The sequence below is a fragment of the Xenopus tropicalis genome, chromosome 2 (genome assembly GCF_000004195.4).
Source record: "Xenopus tropicalis strain Nigerian chromosome 2, UCB_Xtro_10.0, whole genome shotgun sequence".
NCBI classification, from domain to species: Eukaryota; Metazoa; Chordata; class Amphibia; order Anura; family Pipidae; genus Xenopus; species Xenopus tropicalis.
The window spans coordinates 97,695,464-97,714,637 of NC_030678.2; the positions used below are offsets into that span (position 1 = coordinate 97,695,464).

The following is a 19,174-nucleotide window of genomic DNA, read 5'->3' on the forward strand; positions in this document are numbered from 1 at the left end:
AATTTTGTACACCAAAGATAAAAGCCGTTCTATTCAACATCTTATTGTTACTAAATTCTACTAGTCTTACAGTTCCTCTGCAAATGTTAATTTAGAATTCAAGGCAGTAGGTATAATTATTTTCACTAACACAAAAGCACATGACCCTACTACACTTTTTTACTAGACAGAAAGGCCACAGGGTTTACTAAACAAAGCTTTACTAAAGTAACATATAATCTGTTTAGTTTTTAAAAAAACATAGACATAACATCAGTTTAACAGGAACACAGATTGAGATTTTAAGAATATAATTGCAGTCCAGAAACCATATGGCCTAAGTGGTGCAAAAGCTTTTATTTTGGCCTAAAAGCCCTATATTAAAGTGCTTACATGTCCCACAAATAGATTTCTCACAGGTTAGGAGTGCCACACTAAACCACGCTATTAAGAGCATGCATTGAAAATGCCACCATATTGCATGCCCTTTTTAAAGCCACTGTCATACAAATGTATGTGTTTTTTTCATAAATCCCTTGTTTGAAACACAATTTATTGTGTGTGCTCACATAAGCACACAGCCTATCGGGAATAGTGTTTACATACATACAATTTAAGGAAACTACAGCAAACACTTATTTGCTGTTCAGCATAAATATTTTGAAGTTTATCCCCCAAAGCTACCATGGGGGTTAGTAACTAAAATTTAATTTTTTCTTGCTCAATTTTCCTGTGATTTTACAAAGTAAGAAAAAAATGTTTTTTTTACTTTTGATTAGAATCCAACCTTTGAGTGGAAATGACACTGATATATATTTTGACTCAAAAAAAATAAACATCTGTTTTAAAGTGTGGTACAAAATCAGTCACTAATTCAATAGAATGCTCCAAAATGTCAATGTTCAATGTCAGGGTGAATGTGCCAGAAGTGCAGTGAAAGGGGATACCATGCCATCTTCTGTCTACTTGTCATAACTTTCAATTCCTGTCCTGGAAAATAATTTAAAAGAATAGAAGGCCCTAGGCTTTTTCAGTAAGAAAATAATAAATGAGTGTATAGTGGGGTACTATTGTACTAGAGTACTTGTAATACTTTATTTAAAATGTATTTTATAAACCAGATACAGTTCTCTAGAATAGGTCTGTAGTCAAATTGGCTCTTGGAGGTGCACATTTGAGGCCTGCAGATCTGGAATATGGTTTGACGTATAAATAAAAAGGAAATGGTAGAAGGGGAAAACAGAAGAGAAATGCACAGCAAAAAGTGTACAGCTTTAAAAAGAAGACTGAGAAGAAAGGACTGGGGAGAGGAAAAAAGAACAAAAGAGGACTGAGGAGGGTAAATTGGGCAGCATAGAACAAAGTGTAAAGGAGGGAGAAAATTCCACAGAGGTAAAGAAATACAGGAATAAGGAGGAGTACAAGTGGGAGCAGAAGTGGTGCTAGAATATGGAAGAGAAAGAAAAAAAATGGTAGATGATAAAAGAGAAATAAGGAACAGAGACAAGAACATGGAGGAGACAAATGGAAAGAAACCAGATATGTATATATACGGAACATGGTGGTCCTTGATATAGGTCTAATTTGAAAAGAGGAGTGGCTTGAATATCTCCAACATTGAAATGCGATAATAAATAACATTCCCTGCTATGTGTGGGGTATCCTGACATGACCAAATGTTAGAAACCAAAATGTTGAACTGGGACTTAAAAAATGAAAAGCCTGATATAGAAAATGGTGATGGTAAATGTTATTACACCTACTAGGTAATGCAGCAGTAGACTAGACTAAACCTCCATTATCTTCTACCACAGAGAAAAAATCCTTTAAAAAACGATCTCAACTAAATAAATTCTATAGCTGAGTTAGAATGTAGGTAGGCAGAACAAGTATTTATTTATGTTGCCAGCTATGGCAAGAAGTTATGGATCCAGCATAACTCATCATGACATGCAGCTTGCTGCAAATTTACTAAACTGACAGATGTTTTCGAAATCTAAAAGGACTGTCTTCCTTTCTATGTTTTTACAAGGCATACTACTACACAGGTAGTATGATTGTGGCTCTTTGCTGGAGGTGCAACTGTCTAAAATTCACAAGCCATTTAGCTTTGTCCTAACTGTGCAGTGGGGTTGTATCTGCATTTGTCAACTACTTTCAGTAAGGTAGCCAGCTCCTGCTATGAGACTTTAATAACATGTAATTCTAATTGTGCTAGGTTACTGAAGGCATGTTTTTTTCATTGCTAACTTTTCTCTCATTAGTGTGATATTCCACCTTGTTCAGCCTATTATATTATCTTCTTCCCAGCACTATGCTGTATTGTACACGTTAATAGCCTTCTAGTTCAAAACGCTGAGCAGTTAGTTGCATTTAAAGTCTAATTCCAAAGATTTGGTCCTAGAGTTTTTTTGCCCATAAAATCTTACCACCATGTGATCTTGAACTCATAGATTGGGCGCTTGCAGTAATAATGATTTATGAGATGTTTGTCACAGACACCAATGCACTGGTGGTCCACCGTAATGCCTCTCTCTGATAGATCAGTAACTATACAATGAAGAAGGTCATACACGTCTGCCACTGCTTCCCATGGCCCAAAGGAGACATCAACCTCACAGTGGTGCTCGAAATGTTTAGACTCGCTTTCACTCCTTTCAAAGCGCAATGTGTTGAACTGAGGGCACTCATAAGGGGTGATGGGCATCTCTTCTTTAAACACACAGACCTTCAGTTTTGCAAAACGCGCTTTCCTCTGTATAGCTCTGTGTTTCCCAATTTCAATAATGCGCTCCAAGTGATCTGAAGAGAAAAAGAGAAAATGTTTGGATTTTTCAAGTAAAATAAGGCCCATGGCTATAGATAGGTGCAGAAAAGAAAAATTGTTTGTTTTAATTATTTCATGAGTGGGTTAACTAAACCCCTTAGAAAAGGACAAGTTTAAACCCAGTATTAGCTTTTAATATCAACCAAGACATATAAAGCAAGTACCATAACCAAAGCATTGCAAAGAGAATGCATTACTTATAACCTAAAAACCTTATTATAAGAAATGCCCTGCACTGGTACACCTGGTGTGTTTGCCTAAAGCTGGCCATACACGTGGCGATCTAACGATGTTTCGTGCGACATCGTCAGATCCGCCACACACAGTCAGGGCTGAAACAGCAGATAAGGAGGTAGAAACAATAGGATTTTTACCTCCTTCTGCCGATTCAGCCCTGACGGCAGATTTTGGTCAGGCGCCTTCTATGGCGCCCGATCAAAATTTTCTAACCTGGGCGATCGGCGAGTCGTCCGATATCAGCAGCTTCCTGAGATATCGGTCGACTCGCCGACATGCCATACACGCACCGAATATCGTACGAAACGAGGTTTCGTACGATAGTATCGGTGCGTGTATGGCCAGCTTTAGAAGGACTACTACAGTTTATATAAACAAATCTGCTTTGTAGCCATGGTGGCAGCCAATCAAATGAGAAAAGGCACAGATAACAGATAAAGCCCTGTTACATTCTACAGATCTTATCTGTTATCTGCTATATAACCTGTGCCTTTTCTCCTCTTTTCCAGCTTGAATGGCTGCCCCCCGTGGCTAGACAGCAGGGTATTTATATAAACTATAGTAGAGTTTCTGTAGTCAACACACTAATTTTACCAGTGCAAGGCAATAATACATTGGGCCCGATTCACTAAAGTGCGATAAAACGTGCGCTATTTATAGCGTGCGCTAAAAATGTTATTGCGTCTTAATTTTCGCACAATTCACTATAAGCATACTTGTGCTTTTTTACGTGCGCTATTTTATGCGATAGGTTTGTCGCGATAAATAGCATGCGCGGTATTTTCCGCAACCGGCAGCATAAAACTGGCGACATTTTGCCCTGGGAGAGCACAGAGTGCTAGAGACGTGCTGTATAAATGTTTATTTGCAAAAAAAATATATATTGGTGTGTATGGCTAACATGGCGTGCGTTCATTTGCGCGACTATTTATATGCGGCTACAAGTGATGAAATGTTTCGCCAGGCATGGATTCGCAGTGAATTTTTGGACATGTGGCGAATTTTTCTGCAGCAAATTTTTCATGTGTTTCGCCAATGGCAAAACGCATAAAAAAATTCGCCACGCGAAAATTCCCCGCACATCCAAAAATTCGCTGCAAATTCATGCCTGGCAAAACATTTCAATATCCACCGCTATAGTACTGTATAATATCGCGACTAAATATCCACCGCTATAGTACTGTATAATATCGCGACTACATTTTTACCACTATTGTACTGTATATTTTGGCGACTAAATTTTTACCACTATAGGATTGTATATTAGTAGCGAAATTCCATACATGCCAAGACTTTAGTAAAATTGAGTAAAAAGACACATACTTGAATAAATAACACTGTAAAGGTGGCCATACACGAGCAGATCCACTCGCTTGGCGATGTCGCCAAGCGAGCGGATCTTCCCCCGATATCCCCACCTACGGGTGGGCGATATCGGGGACCATTTAGGTAAAAAAAATAATAATCCGATCATTTGGCCCTGGGGCCAGACGATCGGATTATGTGGGCGGCAATGGGGCAGTCGGATCGGGGACCGCATCAACGAGCCGATGCGGTCCCCGATCCGACCAGATTTTCTAACCTGGCCGATCGAGATCTGGCCAATTTCAGGCCAGATATCGGTCGGCCAGGCCGATCTGCTCTCCCCATACACGGGCCGATTAGCTGCCGAATCGGTCCAAGGGACCGATATCGGCAGCTATAGTCGGCCCGTGTATGGCCACCTTAAGTCCATATTTTATTGCCAAAAACTTTACTGTACTTTTCTATAATTTTTCGCCTGCCTGTAGTAGGAGTTAATTTTCGCATAGCCGAATGCGATATTTAGCGGCAAAAAGTTATAGTGAATCATGTGATCGTATTCTTTTCAGCGTGGAAATTAACGCATGCGTTAAAACTAGCGCGAGAAATACCGCATGCGAAAATGGCGACTTATCGCAAACGATAATACTATGGTGAATCGCGCACTAATTATCGCGACAAATTTAACGCAAAAAAGCGATAATTTTTATCGCACTTTAGTGAATCAGGCCCATTATATTATGATATTATATTATTATATACTATAAAACACTTTAATTTTTTGGTGTTACTGTTCCTTTAAGTCTTATATATCCTAATATTATCCTAATCTCTTTATACATATCTTCAGAATTGCCTCACAGATTGGTACATGGATAGCTTAAAAGGTTATTCGGAAAATCTAGCTTCTCATTTACATCTGAGGAATTGCATAAGATGCAAAATACAAAGGCCTGTAATTAATAAAAACAGTAGAGAATTTTTTTTTAAGTTTATAATGCAGACTTATTTCTAAATAAAACACACAAGGATTTTCAAAGCAAGAAAAAAACACTAATATAGATTTTTATAAATAACCTACATATCATAGTTAATTTATTATTACTTGCGAAGCAATCTGAAAAATATTTCATGCAATTTTATCATTTTTTGTTTTGTTCCAATGTGGATTTTTTTTAGCACTAAAAGTTTCTTCGACTTTTTCGAGATTTACTTGGCGACAAAACAGCTAAAAATCGCAATCCGAAGAAGTCAATGGTAAATGTCTATTCCCTTCCCTTAAGAATGAGTTTATTCGAAATGAAAAAAGAAAAAAGTTAGAGTTTTAAAGAGATACTAACACCAGAAATTAAACCTTTTTTTACATCTATCATAACATTGTCTTTGCATGACCTTCATTTTTGCCATAAAAGTATTTGCCCAATGCTTTTATATTACCTGTCTGATCCCCCATGTTCTCCTATAAGGGGGCTGCCATATTTGTCCAGCAGGAGGCCGTTAGCATTAGAAGCCAAAACTGACAGGCTGAGAAGGGACAGTCAGGTTGGCAAAACAGTCAGGTTTAGGAACTTCAAGTAACAATTATTTACAAAAGCAAATCTCTCAGAGAAAATCAATCAACATAACCTATAGGCAACTTTTTATGTTCATTCATATTTTGAGGAGTGATTTTTTTAGTGTCAGTATCACTTTAATAAAAAACACAAATGCATTGTGAAAAAGAAAGTTATAAATCACTCTCATTTATAAGTGTAAAGCGAAGGTAAACCACACTGACTATAATAAATCCATGAACAAAAATCATATTTATTTCCATGATACTGACAGCTTATAATAATGCAGACTGTACATTGTACACTGCTTTAGTATCCCATGCCTGTTCCAGATAAGAATAAAAAGAACATAATACTTGTTTTATATGGACTTTCCATTCTGTAACATCCCAGGAAACTACCCATACAGCTAGTACTTTGGGTCAGATACTGCAGCTAGAAGCTGGAATGCATACTTATGGTTTAGTAAAGCTGAGTTGGGAAATTCCAGTGGAATATCTGCTCTTGGCAGCAAATCAAAATAAACCAATTTCTAGCTAATGCAGCTTTTTTAATGTCATACAATAATACCACATAAACAGTATATAATTTTAAATAAAATCAGTCAACTGGCAAACTGTGACAAAGCACAATTAACGAAATTTAAGAAACACACGATGGGGGGCATTTACTTAAGGTCCTATTTTTTTGTATTTGTTTGTGCAAAAATACTGAATACTGTTTTTGCCATTTATTATGCGACAAAACTGAGACAAATCCGAAAGAAAAAATATGCCACATAAAAGTGGCAAAGGTGTACTTTTTAGAATTGGAAGATCTTTATTTGCTTCATGGTTTTAGAGGTTTTCAGGGTTTTCTTAGACACATACATTTGTGCGACAATGTGAAAAATTTGACTTCTTTGAATTTTATGCTACGTTTATTGTATCTTTTTTCATTTGTGCTTTTTTTAAAACGGCTGTTTTGATAAATCATATGCCATTCGTACTTTTAGTGAAAATTTGTGTTTTTGTGGTTTCAATAACCAAACCTCTAAAACCACAATGAGATAAAAAAGTCAAACACAATTTTGGAGCAGGTTTTTTTACTAATTTGACAATGCATCATTTTTGGATTCTACGAAATCCTCCACAAAAGGATAGGCCAAATACTAAACTGAATCTAAAGCCTCAATTACATATTGCAAAGAAAATTCTATTTTTTTGTTAGTATTATTTATTAAGAAAAAATATTTTGCTTTCAGATGTCCAGGACTTTAAAGGGCTGATTTTTAACTCGAAAATATGAATGTCAATAAATATGCACCTACGGGTTTGGATTCACTTTGCCAGGCACTCAGAATTTGGCCAGATCTGAATCCTGCAGAAATCTATGGAATCTGTCCACATTCTGCATTCAGTGCATCTCTAAAATTATTAAATATATTACACAGATTGTTGGGAAACGTGTGTGTCCTCAAATATATATTGCCTCCAATGAAGGCATAACACCATAGGGGATTATTCTCTGTTATCTTCCCTAACTATCAATACTGTGGGAAAAACATTAAATTCTATTCCAACTCCTATCACAGCCAAGTTAAACTACAGTACTTGCCAGTGAACATCTAGAATAGCTGAGTAACCCTCTGCAGCTTTCCAGATTTTTACTGTAGTGGTCTTATTATCCAGCAAACAATATATTTGAGGGCATGACTATAATGACATATGTTATACAAATAAGTTTGTCAAGCCATTATGCAGACTTAGGGGTCATAAAAATAGCACAGTGAGTACAAACTGATAGAATAGACTGGGCTGCATTTACTCCTGTGCTCCCCTGTGGTGTAACGCATAAAAGATCCACCTCTGAAGAACGAATCAAACTCCTATGTGTAAGAGCCCTAAGAGGGCAGGAGAGTTCAGTGGGGCATTGTGCACAAGAAAGACAAGAAAGAAGGCAAATGACTAGATTGCAAATTACACCCTGGCATATTGTGGAGAGCAGGGCTGTAGTTAGGTCCTGTGCTGCCCTAGGCACCACATCTCAGCCTGCCCCCTTCCCTCAGCAATTGCCGCATGTGCAGATGCAGATTTAGCCACAAATAAACTGGCACTGGCTGGATTTTTTTATTCTTGAACTTACCATATAGGTGCCCAAGCCTGCCCCACTAAAGCTTTTGCCAGCAAAAAAATGTTTACCAGGCATTCTTTACACTGAGAACTAAATGGTGAAAGCTAAGGGGCTCATCTTGTATAGGTGGCAAATTATGATTCTTAAACTGCATTGAAGCCTTTTAGAAAATAATTTGAAAATCAAGGTTACCTTTGTAATAAGGCATCAGGTCTAGGAAGGCTTGTCTCACTTTTTCTCCAGTAAGTGGTTGCATTTTGTCCAGACTGTCTAGCAGGGGCCCAATTGAATAGTACTGAGCTTCCTTGTACACCATCTTCAACCTCTCTTGGGGAGGAAGATCTCCGCAGCGGAGAAAGTTTAAAATATCTCTAAAAATATATTACAAAAAGAGAGTTATATAACTGGATATGCAGAATGCTTTAAACTAAGGGGCCCATTCATTAAACCACAAATTTTCACTAACTAAAAGCACAATTAGAAAACCACAATAATTTCCGATCCGAAAGTCACAAAATTTTCGTATCCGAATGATTGTTCTGGCTTTGAAACTTCAATGCATGATTTTATTATAGTGGTCATTACGAAAAGTTCTAAAAATTTGAAAAAAATCTATTTTTTTCTGAAAAAATAAATGGTGGTTTTATAAATGGGCCCCTAAGGGGCACATTTACTAATCCTCGAATCTGAATCCCGAATGGGAAAAAATCGGATTGGAAACGAAAATTTAGCAATTTTTTTTGTCGCTGTCGCGGGTTTTTTGTATTTTGCGTGACTTTTTCGTCGCCGTCACGACTTTATCGTATTTTGCATGATTTTTTCATTGCCGTCGCGATTTTTTTCGACGTCGACAGAAAAGTCAGGGAAAATATACGATAAAGTCGTAACGGCGACGAAAAAGTGGCGCAAAAATACAAAAAAATTGTGACGGCAACAAAAAAGTCGCAAAAATACCGATCATTACGAAAAACCGCATTCGGACGCTTTCGGACGTTCGTGGATTAGTAAATGTGCCCCTAAGTGTTCTATTGCATTAACACTCTTTTTAAGTTTTGGGAGATGGAAATGAAATAAGTGTCATAGGTGCAAAGCCATGATAACATATTTGGATATATAAACCTACACACTGACAAAGAATGAATGTTTATGTCAGTGGAAAAAAAAATCACTTAAAATAATTAGCGGCCACCACTACAGTGTAATGGATTAGGCACGTGTAGTCTCTCTCTGGGAGTTATTGCTCTGTAGTAGTAATTAAAAAAAACTTTAAGGGGCAGATTTATGAAAATGTTAGTTTAGAGCTTAATACATAAAAACAAAATTTTTAGAAGCCTGTTTATCAAATGGTGAGTTCTAGCTCTCACCCATTGATAAATCCGCTTCTAAAAATCCCATAGGGATGAAAAGAATGTGGGTGAGTTTTTATATACTAAGCTCTAAATTCACATTTTGATAAATCTGCCACTTAAGGCCCCCATACACGGGCCGATAATAGCTGCCGATATCGGTCCCTTGGACCGACCTGGCAGCTTATCTGCCCGTGTAGGGGCAGAAACGAGCAGACTGACCGACCGATATCTGGCCTGAAATTGGCCAGATATCGATCGGCCAGGTTAAAAGATTCAGTCGGATCGGGGGCCACATCGGCTCGTTGATGCGGTCCCCGAACCGACTGATACATTGCCGCCTACATAATCCGGTCGTTTGGATCGGATAGGATTATTTTTTTTTTTAACTTCAAGCTCCCCGATATCGCCCACCCATGTATGGGGACCTTTAGACTTAAATCTTACGCTATACAAGCAACATAACATGATTATAAATTTTTTTCAGTGGAATGAAAAACAATTGTGTCGGCTAATCCACTGCTCTCCTTGTAAATCTGAGTTGGGAAATAAACCTGAAACTCAGCTCTATAACATAAATAGCAGACAGAATCCAGTTTCCAGCTCAGCAGAGAACTGCAATGCAATTATGGGCAACAAAGTTTTTAAAAGCTATGCTGTGAGGCAAGAACATTTTGCAATACATTTTGGAGATACACTGGAGTAATGATGCACCATACAGAGTACATGGATGATCTTAGCTGCCTCTGCAGCTCTGGTAAAGGGTTCCCAATTCAGTTTTACTTAATCATTATCTAATGTTCTTCATCTAATGTAAAGTATATACCTAATTTAAATAAACAATTGATGTATGTACCAAATGCCATTAAAAAGCTCTTTAACGTGCTTCCTTTTAGAAATGTTTCCTACTTAACACACTTATTTTTAGAACATTTGTCCACATTAGTCCTGTCACTTACTGTCTTTCAAATGCATTTCCTACCTTTTTTGAATACTAAGGAACCTCTCATAAAAAAGACATGCAAATAAAGCCTATTAGCCATAAACCAACACAAGCCCAGTCTGGAATGCTTTTTAACAGTTGTTGTTAGTACAAATGGGATTCCTGCTCTGATGTCTCTGATGTTAGCCTTCTCATCCCTAGCAAAATCCCAAAATTCTCTCCCACTATATACAAGAATTTTAACTGCCAGTATTCACACCTAATCATAATGAGCAGTGTGGCTTTTTCCTCAATAAGAGCATAGCAAAAGGTAAAGAGCACTGAGGGGCAGGTGGGCGAATCCTCTTGCATTGCCAGTGTTAGTTGCTAACTATTATAAAAAACAAGGTGCAAAAAAAAAGTTTACACTAAGGGGCACATTTACTAACCCACGAACGGGCCGAATGTGTCCGATTGCGTTTTTTTCGTAATGATCGGTAATTTTGCGATTTTTTTCGGCGTCTTTACGGCTTTTTCGTATTTTTTGCGATTTTTTCAGCGTCTTTACGATTTTTGCGTAAAAACGCGAGTTTTTCGTCATCTTTACGATTTTTGCGTAAAAACGCAAGTTTTTCGTAGCCATTACGAAAGTTGCGCAAAGTCGCGATTTTTTCGTAGCGTTAAAACTTGCGTGAAACGTCGCGCCTTTTAAGTTTTAACGCTACGAAAAAGGCGCGACTTTGCGCGCAAGTGTTAACGCTACGAAAAAATCGCGACTTTGCGCAACTTTCGTAATGGCTACGAAAAACTCGCGTTTTTACGCAAAAATCGTAAAGATGCCGAAAAACTCGCGTTTTTACACAAAAATCGTAAAGACGCCGAAAAAATCGCAAAAAATACGAAAAAGTCGCAAAATGTTCGTTTCCAATCGGAATTCGGATTCGAAATCGTGTCTTAGTAAATCAGCCCCCAAATATTATCCATCCCTTAAATTGTCAAAATGGAATCAATCATACAATAGAATAAACTTAAGTTGGCCATGCACATACCGATACAATGATGTGAAACAAAGATTTGTATAACAATATGGAGTTTAAAAGGTTTAAAAAGTTGCCAAGCATGCTCAGTCTGCTGTAGAGAGCAGTACTATTCTAGGAGCTGGAACTTATACATGATCATTGTTAGGAAGACTTACCAGTGGATGTTGAGCCAGTGTTAGCAGAAGGCCACTGTGTGTTTAAAGATCCATATTGTGCTTATGATATATTTCCTGTGTTCCTATCCTTACCATGCCACTAAGCACAGACAGAACACAAAGCAGCTTGGCATACATAAAACACTGTTGTGAACAGCTTGTAGCACTACTATATAACTCCTCTGATTATTTCTCTCTGATTTTGGTCTGTTGCTGACAAAGTAACAAAGAGACTGATAATTGTTTATAAAAATATGCATGCCCTGACAAGTCTTATTACTAAAGTAAATAATCATAATTAAAATGATAATTATACCTGTTTAAATGTCACCTTCAATTTAAGGCAAGAACTGTGCTGTTTATAGACCATATGCAGTATAAATAGTATTCCATACATAAAAACTTAAAAAGCATACATATAAGATACTTTACATTAATTTAGAGCTCAACATAGGCTTAAAAGGAATGTAAACCTTGCTGCACTACATTGCTTAACCAAACCTTACTCAGTTGTCACTGGACTACAAATCCCAGAATAATGTAACATATAATGAAGGCAGAGGCATGTTGGGAGCTGAAGTCCAGCAACGTCAGGGTTTTACTCTTAAAGCTATTTTGTGATTCCAGTGTAATATAACGAAGGGGAAAAATTACATAATCATCTCTATATGTAAGATAACAGCAAGTTGCCTGATATAGTGCTGGGAATCAGCATTTTCACTGGCCAATTCTTTTGCATTTATAAGTTTATCAGTAGAATTCTAGTTGGTCAATTGTTATGCAACTATAATTATATTTTTTGGCAACTTCTATAGCAAAACTAGGGGGTGCAGTGGGACAGCATCATGTCTGAGTTTACAACCCCTTTAAATAAAAATGAATTACTGAATTAGGAGAAAAGTTCTTACTCTTACTAGATTAAGTGATGGGTTAATCTGTCCCATTCTACTTTGCCAAAAAATCTGTTAAACAGCAAAATACGCAAAACGCTTTGAAGTCAATGGGCATTTTATTGAATCTACTGCAACTTTTTTTCAGCTCACAACACATTGGAGTCTATGGGTGGTTTTTTTGCAGCAGAACCTGGTGAGAAATATCACTCATAACTACTCAAATTAAATGTCACCTACAAGTTATCACATCATAAACATTAAATAAACTTTTGTTATTGATCTTAATCTGGCTCAATTTGTGCATTAAATAACAATACATTATAGAGATACATAGAAGTGCCTGTGTACATTTATGCCACTCCAGGTCATTTTTTTATGATTTCCCCCATCCATTATCAATACATCCTGTTTCTATCTATTAGCAATCTGCCTTCCCTCTAAAGGTCTTACCCGCTAGACCCAGGAATTAGTGGTATTTTAAAAAATGCACAAAGGATAAAAGTATCTGCCACTAAAAGATATCAGAAGTAGATTTTGAATACCAATTTAACCAACAGTAAAAAAAAAATAAAACAGTGTAATATGCAAAAATTGCACTCACCTATATCAATTTTATTGTACTTACACTGGCATTTATTAAAGCCTTTTAGAACTCTTACCCAAAATAGGTGCCATCTCTGTCAATAAAGTATCTTCCCTCTGCATCTGTTGGAATGTAATGGCGCCCACTAAACATAGCAGCCAGCATGGTGTCCTCATAGCGTAGAAGTGTTGACAGCCTGGTTGTAAAGCCCATCCCTCCCACATTAAGTGGAATAACTTCAGGAAGCTGCGGAAGCATAAATAATAACGCTCGTCTTCCACCATCAAAGGATAATGATCTAAAGCATATAATAAAGGGTACTCATAAGGAAAGCATGTGTTCCAGATGCTTAAAGATACTGCAACCTATGTTCTGTACCAGAGGGAAAGTGAGACACGGTCAGAAGGACAGTAGCAAGAAGCTGAACATGACTTTACTCCATAGGCAATTGCCACTGATCAATAACGAGAAAAAAATTGCTAATTTGAAGTTTATCATTATATATGACTGAACACAGGAGTAATATCCAAATTTAAATGAGCCTGGCATCTTGTTATTAACACATGCAATATAAGGTATTTTCCTTATATCAGATTATGAAATTATGATATCCACTTTTTAAAAATGTAAATAACAGAATCAGGTAATTAAAAAATGAAAAAAAATTAAGACCAGTTGCCAAGAACTGCCCATCTATAAAATACTAAAAGTTAACTTAAAGGTGAACCACCCTTTAATAATGGGGAACATCAAAAACAGGTAACATATCTTGATGCGTTGTGAAAATATTAGGGCCACCATAAATAAATTTAGGATCAGAGCTTAGCTTTGTACTATTAAGCCCTTTTTTATGCTGAAGATTAGCAGCTATAGACCTCTCCAAACAACTTAATATTTTACAGATTTAAACTCTTGGTAAATGTCTTTCTGGTCAGCATTCAGGAAGAATGGTGTGGTGGTGTGATTTTCCCAGAGACAAGGTGGATGGATAATCTGTAGCAGTCACTGTCACATCCAGGGATATTGTTTCATTCTGTTTTTATTGGAACGTATTACACAGCTTCTGCTTCCTGAACATCCTGATTACCTTCCGCTAATGCAGTCTGGGGATAAAGGTTGGACATTGAAAATATGAACAGGCACCTTATGCCAAGTACATATTTTAATGTGCTAGATGTTATTTAATATAAACATAATAAGTAAATGCAACTTTTAAGTAACTTAATTTTTTCCTCAAGCATCAGCTAAAACACTTATCAATGCTCTTACCTATCTTATCCTATTACACTCTATTGCAACCTGTGGAAAATGTACATTTGATTTCCTAGATATACCTAGAGGCTAAGCTTAAATGTTAGTTAGATAACATTTGGGATACATTTTTATTTGTGACCCTGAATAGTTGTGAGCTATTGATAAATGACTGATATAACAATGTTTTCATGTGTAGCCTTCTTATCTCTCCGGGATTTCAATAGAAAGAATAGCAGAAGTTCACAAAAAGTGAACTAAAATCACAGTATATTTATTAAACTAACACATGATACAGCAAGCCTTACGCGTTTTGTACCGCAGGGTTGAAATCCCGGAGTGCCTGCCTATTGATGTTTGTGATGTTTCCATGATGGCTCCCTCTGGCTGAAGGTCTGGGGCATGAGCACCTGGGCCCAACTACACTACGGGTGAGATCTGATGAAAACTTTTCCCTCTTATGCGCATATGTACCCCTTTATTTGTTTTATATATAGCCTTCTTATCTGCTAAGGGGGACACACTTTGACCTCAAAAGGTGCTTGAACCTGAAAAATCTAAAAACGAATGGCATTGAATGAGTTTTGGTTACAACAAAGACAAGAAGTTGTGTTCTGTACTCCCAGCTATACCAGCTTTTCTGTGCAATCAGGAGCTTAAAGGGGGTGTAAATCCAGCTGCACTGCATTGCTCAACCAAACGTTGCTTGACTACAAATCCCAAAATGATATAACATATAACGAAAGTAGATGCATGCGTTATGTAGAAGAGGTGGATGTGACTCGCCCAACTACACCACATGCATGCACATAATGAGCGTATTGTGCCCCCACAGCCTGGTTCAGCATCAGAGTTAAATTCTGATGAAGCCAGGAGTGTCATTGTTGTCACCGAATGTCATTGCTGATGTCACTGTAAGATATATGGCAACCGGCTGCCCCACCTAGTATATTAAAGCTCATCTTCAATGTTTAAGCTGCCCACAAGCTAGACATTTTGGTGCTTATTTACCAAACAAAAATGGTAAACTGCACCAGTGCATTTACTGTAGTAACCATTCAGCAATTAGATCTGATTAGTTTAAAAAAAAAAATGAAAGCTAAAGTTTTTGATATAAGTTAATGAATAGGTACAGTTTGTCAGCATGTACTAGTTAGTTAGCCCATCTCTGTGACTAGAGAGAGTTTCAAGAACATGCCACTACCAGTCTCATGTTGGTCACTTGCTTGACTCTGTCTTTAAATAAAAAAATCAATAACATAGTATTTAAGTTCTCCGTTTTAGCCATTTTTTTGACTGCTATACCACACGAATGACGTCTTCCTCACATACAGATTCTCCCATACCCATTTGATAACTTCTGTTAAAAATACTATAATTTGACAGTATTTGGTTCTACAAAGGTGCTGCAAGCAGTTCCACACGATCCCACAATTGTATTACTGAGGTTCAACTAAGGTGTAATTCACCAGAGAGTGTATTGTGCAGATACAGGCTATCCTACAGCAGATAGATTACCGCACGGACCAATCACTGACTGCAAAATCTTGGTTCTTCCTGTCTGTATCCTAAATGGGCCAATGGTAGATAGAATTAGGCGGGACAAAGAAAAACAGCCTTAACCTGTGGTAATGAAGAGCCAAAGCTCTTAACCTTGAGCTCCTGCAGATTTTACTTTCAGCGGAAAAAGAGGGCCCAGTAGATGGGTGGCTCCGTCTGTCCCTGCCCTTACCTGCAGAGGGTGCACTTTGTCTTGCAGGGAGAAGGCAGCGCTGGTCGGAGTGGGCGTGGCAGGCTCGATCAGCTCATCTTCAGCATCAGAGCTCGACATGGCATCGTCTGTGGTCCCTCGGTCTTCCAGCTGGCCTGAAACTACCACCATCCCTCTGTGCTTCTTTGCCCAGGGCTTTACCTAGCGGGGCTGTGGGCAGGGAGGTGTGCTGGGAGATCCGGGCACTGCTGGATCAGGGCTGGTATGGGCTCATGGTCCGGTCTCCAGCCCCTGCAGTAGTTTTGTGCGTGTGTATATTCTGTATAGGCAGATGAACCTGGCTGTGGGTGCAGGTTACTTCTCTGCGTGCAGGCTGGAAACCTGTGTGTGTTGATTGAATATAGCTGTCACATCGCCCTAGAGGTGGCCGTGCTGGAAAACTGCTCTGACATCAGGGGGCGGGGTCTAATAATTTCCCCTTGGTCCCTGAATCACATGTCATATTATTTACTGCTGGCTTGTTTGGCTTGTACATGTTTCCTGAATGTATCAATGTACCCTTTAAATGTATACATTAAACTCTTTTCTTTAAAAATATTCCTGGAGTTCAAAAGAGGCATATTTAGTAAAAGGTGAAAGAATAGTTACCAGAGGAGAGCTCCTCTGTTTGGCTCTATTTTAGGATTGTTAGGGTTCTCCTTACATAATCTATCATTGCCACATATTAGTTATACTGTTGTCCCTGTAAAAGGACAAGTTTTACTATAGAAGTTACCAAAAACATAATTATAGATGCAAGAAGATTGATAAAAAAAACAATTATAAACACAAAATAACTGACCAGTGAAAATGCTTATTCCCAGCTGGGAAACTGTGCTTACATCTTCCAACTCCCTTTGCAGGAATAAACGGAGCCAGATTTACACACATCATCTGAGATTCTGATTGGAGGATTTCTTGCATTTTAATGCTGCCGCCAGCCCAGGAGAGTTCAGGATTTGGAGAAGTTTTATTGTGCAATATTGCTTAAAGAATACAACCCTGTTGTTGCTGGACTACAGCTTCCAGCATGCCTCTACCTTCATTATATGTTAAATTGTTCTGGGATTTGTAGTCCGGCAACAGCTGAGTAAGGTTTGGTTGAACAGTGCAGTGCAGTACAGCAGGGTTTAGTACCCCTTTCATACTTCTGAATTATACTCTATTCGCCCACTCAATAATATTTAAACAGTGTAATAGGAATACCCTTTATGTACTGTATGTATTTATATTTTCATTTATGAGCTCCTTATATAGTACTGAATCATTACCAGGGCCTAATGGGAAAAAGGCATAGATATTCATACATAGTAAATAATGGTATAGTATGCTTTTATCAGTGGAAAAATGACATGCTGATTTTGCATTTATCTAAACACTTCTGACTCTTCCACTTGTTATATATCACTAAAAGTTTTTAATGACAAACATCCCTTCTCAAATCCTGGAGTAAGATGCGAGTTCCTGTGCTAATACAATATGGGCATTACTAGAATAGCGTATGACATACACGTCATAGACATACGACATACACATATAAAAATGTTTGTCCAAAGTTGGTTTTCTCTTTATATAATTCCTCTTTAAATGCTCAAAACATATCTCCTTTGGGGGTAGCCATAAATATATATATAACTATTTTATTGCCTGTCAAGCTAAATTGCTGTTATACAGGACTTGGTAGGACTTTGTCAGTTTGAGCCAAACAGATTTAAGGCTGTCATGTGCCCACTGAAAAGTAAATTGTATTTTTTTCAATATTGTTGCTTGGTCTGGCAAGACTAGATAGCAAAATGAATAGCCATAAATATGAGTAACTGACATGCAGATTTTTCTGCTTGTAAGAGCTGGCTTTGGCTTTGGGCCTTGCCCTTCAATATTTGATTGTGGCCGAGTTTTATTGCATGGGTATCAAAAAACTTCCACGAGGTAAGAGTGGGAGTAAAACATATAACACATGAAAGGAGTTGGTATGGACAGAGCTAGGCATAGTCCGATGGGCCAGGTTAGAACCAGAGAACCAACCAAGAATCATGAGGTATAATTATAAACAGGAATAAGCCAGTGGCAATGCCAGAAGGGCAGGAGTCAAGGACCAAAATAAAGAATCAGAATTCAAGACACCTAGGAACAAGCAGACCAGACCTACTTCTGATTAGTTCAGCACAAATAATCAGAAGTATATGGCTGCAGATTCAGGTGTCTGAGCCACCCCAACAATATATCATAAGATCAAAAAGGAAAACTAGAGCCTTTGTGAACTGCAGCTAAAGAGACAAAAGCCTATGGTTGCCACCTAATGAAGAAAAATAAGACATAATTATCGCTATATGTAAGATAACAGCAAGATGCCTGACATTGTGCTGAGAATCATATTCTCATTGGTCACTTCTCTTGCACTTATAATGATATTTTGGATCAATAGAATGCTCAGTGGTGAATTTCTTGAATTTATAATTATGTTTTTTAGCAACTTTTATAGCAAAACTAGGGGAGCAGTGGGACAACATTATGATTGGGTTTACAACCCCTTTAAAGAGGTTGCAACTTTTTTTTCTTCATTATGTGACATTTGAATCAGATATGAGGATTAAGGACAGACCTGTTCAATGATAGGAAACTGTGTTTAATGTTTCCAACTCCAATTGCAGGAACAAAAAACATGGAGCCAGATTTACACAGATCAGCTGGCATTCGCATTGGAGGATTTTTGCATTTTAATTTAGCCACTGGCCCTGGAGATTTAGGGAAAAGTTTTAATGTGCAATATTGCTTTAAGAATACAACCCTGACTACAGCTCCCAGCTGCCTCAACCTTCATTATATGTTAAATTGTTCTGGGATTTGTAGTCCAGCAATAGCTGAGTAAAGTTTGGTTGAGCAGTGCAGTAGGGTTTAGTACCCCTTTAAAGGGGATGTAAACCCAGCCATGAAGCAATGAAATTCACCAATGAGAATTCTACTGATAAAAAGACTTCATTATAAATGCAAAACAGCTGACCAGTGAGAATGCCGATTCCCAGCAATATATCAGGCATCTTGCTGTTATCTGACATATACAGATAATTATGTCATTTTTTTCCCCTTCATTATATGACACTGGAATTAGACATGGGGATAAAGGACAGACCATTTCGGTGCTATGAAACTGTGCTTAAATCTTTCAACGCCAGTTGCAGGAACAAAATACAGAGAGACAGATTTACACAGATCAGCTGGGAGCT

At 37.8% G+C, this 19,174-nt stretch overlaps 1 protein-coding gene across 2 annotated transcripts; it reads right to left on the bottom strand.

Annotated features, from left to right (window-relative positions):
• Window positions 1-312: 312 nt before the first annotated feature.
• Window positions 313-16,378, bottom strand: kctd7 (potassium channel tetramerization domain containing 7). Of its 2 annotated transcripts, none has more exons than XM_004911705.4 (4): window positions 15,933-16,378; window positions 13,026-13,195; window positions 8,203-8,381; window positions 313-2,781 (listed from the first exon to the last, which is right to left on the bottom strand). In XM_004911705.4, exons 1-4 carry the CDS (start codon window positions 16,080-16,082, stop codon window positions 2,405-2,407), a joined length of 876 nt encoding a protein of 291 aa, XP_004911762.1. In that variant the 5' UTR covers window positions 16,083-16,378; the 3' UTR covers window positions 313-2,404. The 2 variants fall into 2 exon arrangements, with proteins under 2 accessions (XP_004911762.1, XP_002935844.2); XM_002935798.3 differs by having other exon boundaries at window positions 13,026-13,247; window positions 15,933-16,021.
• Window positions 16,379-19,174: the final 2,796 nt, after the last annotated feature.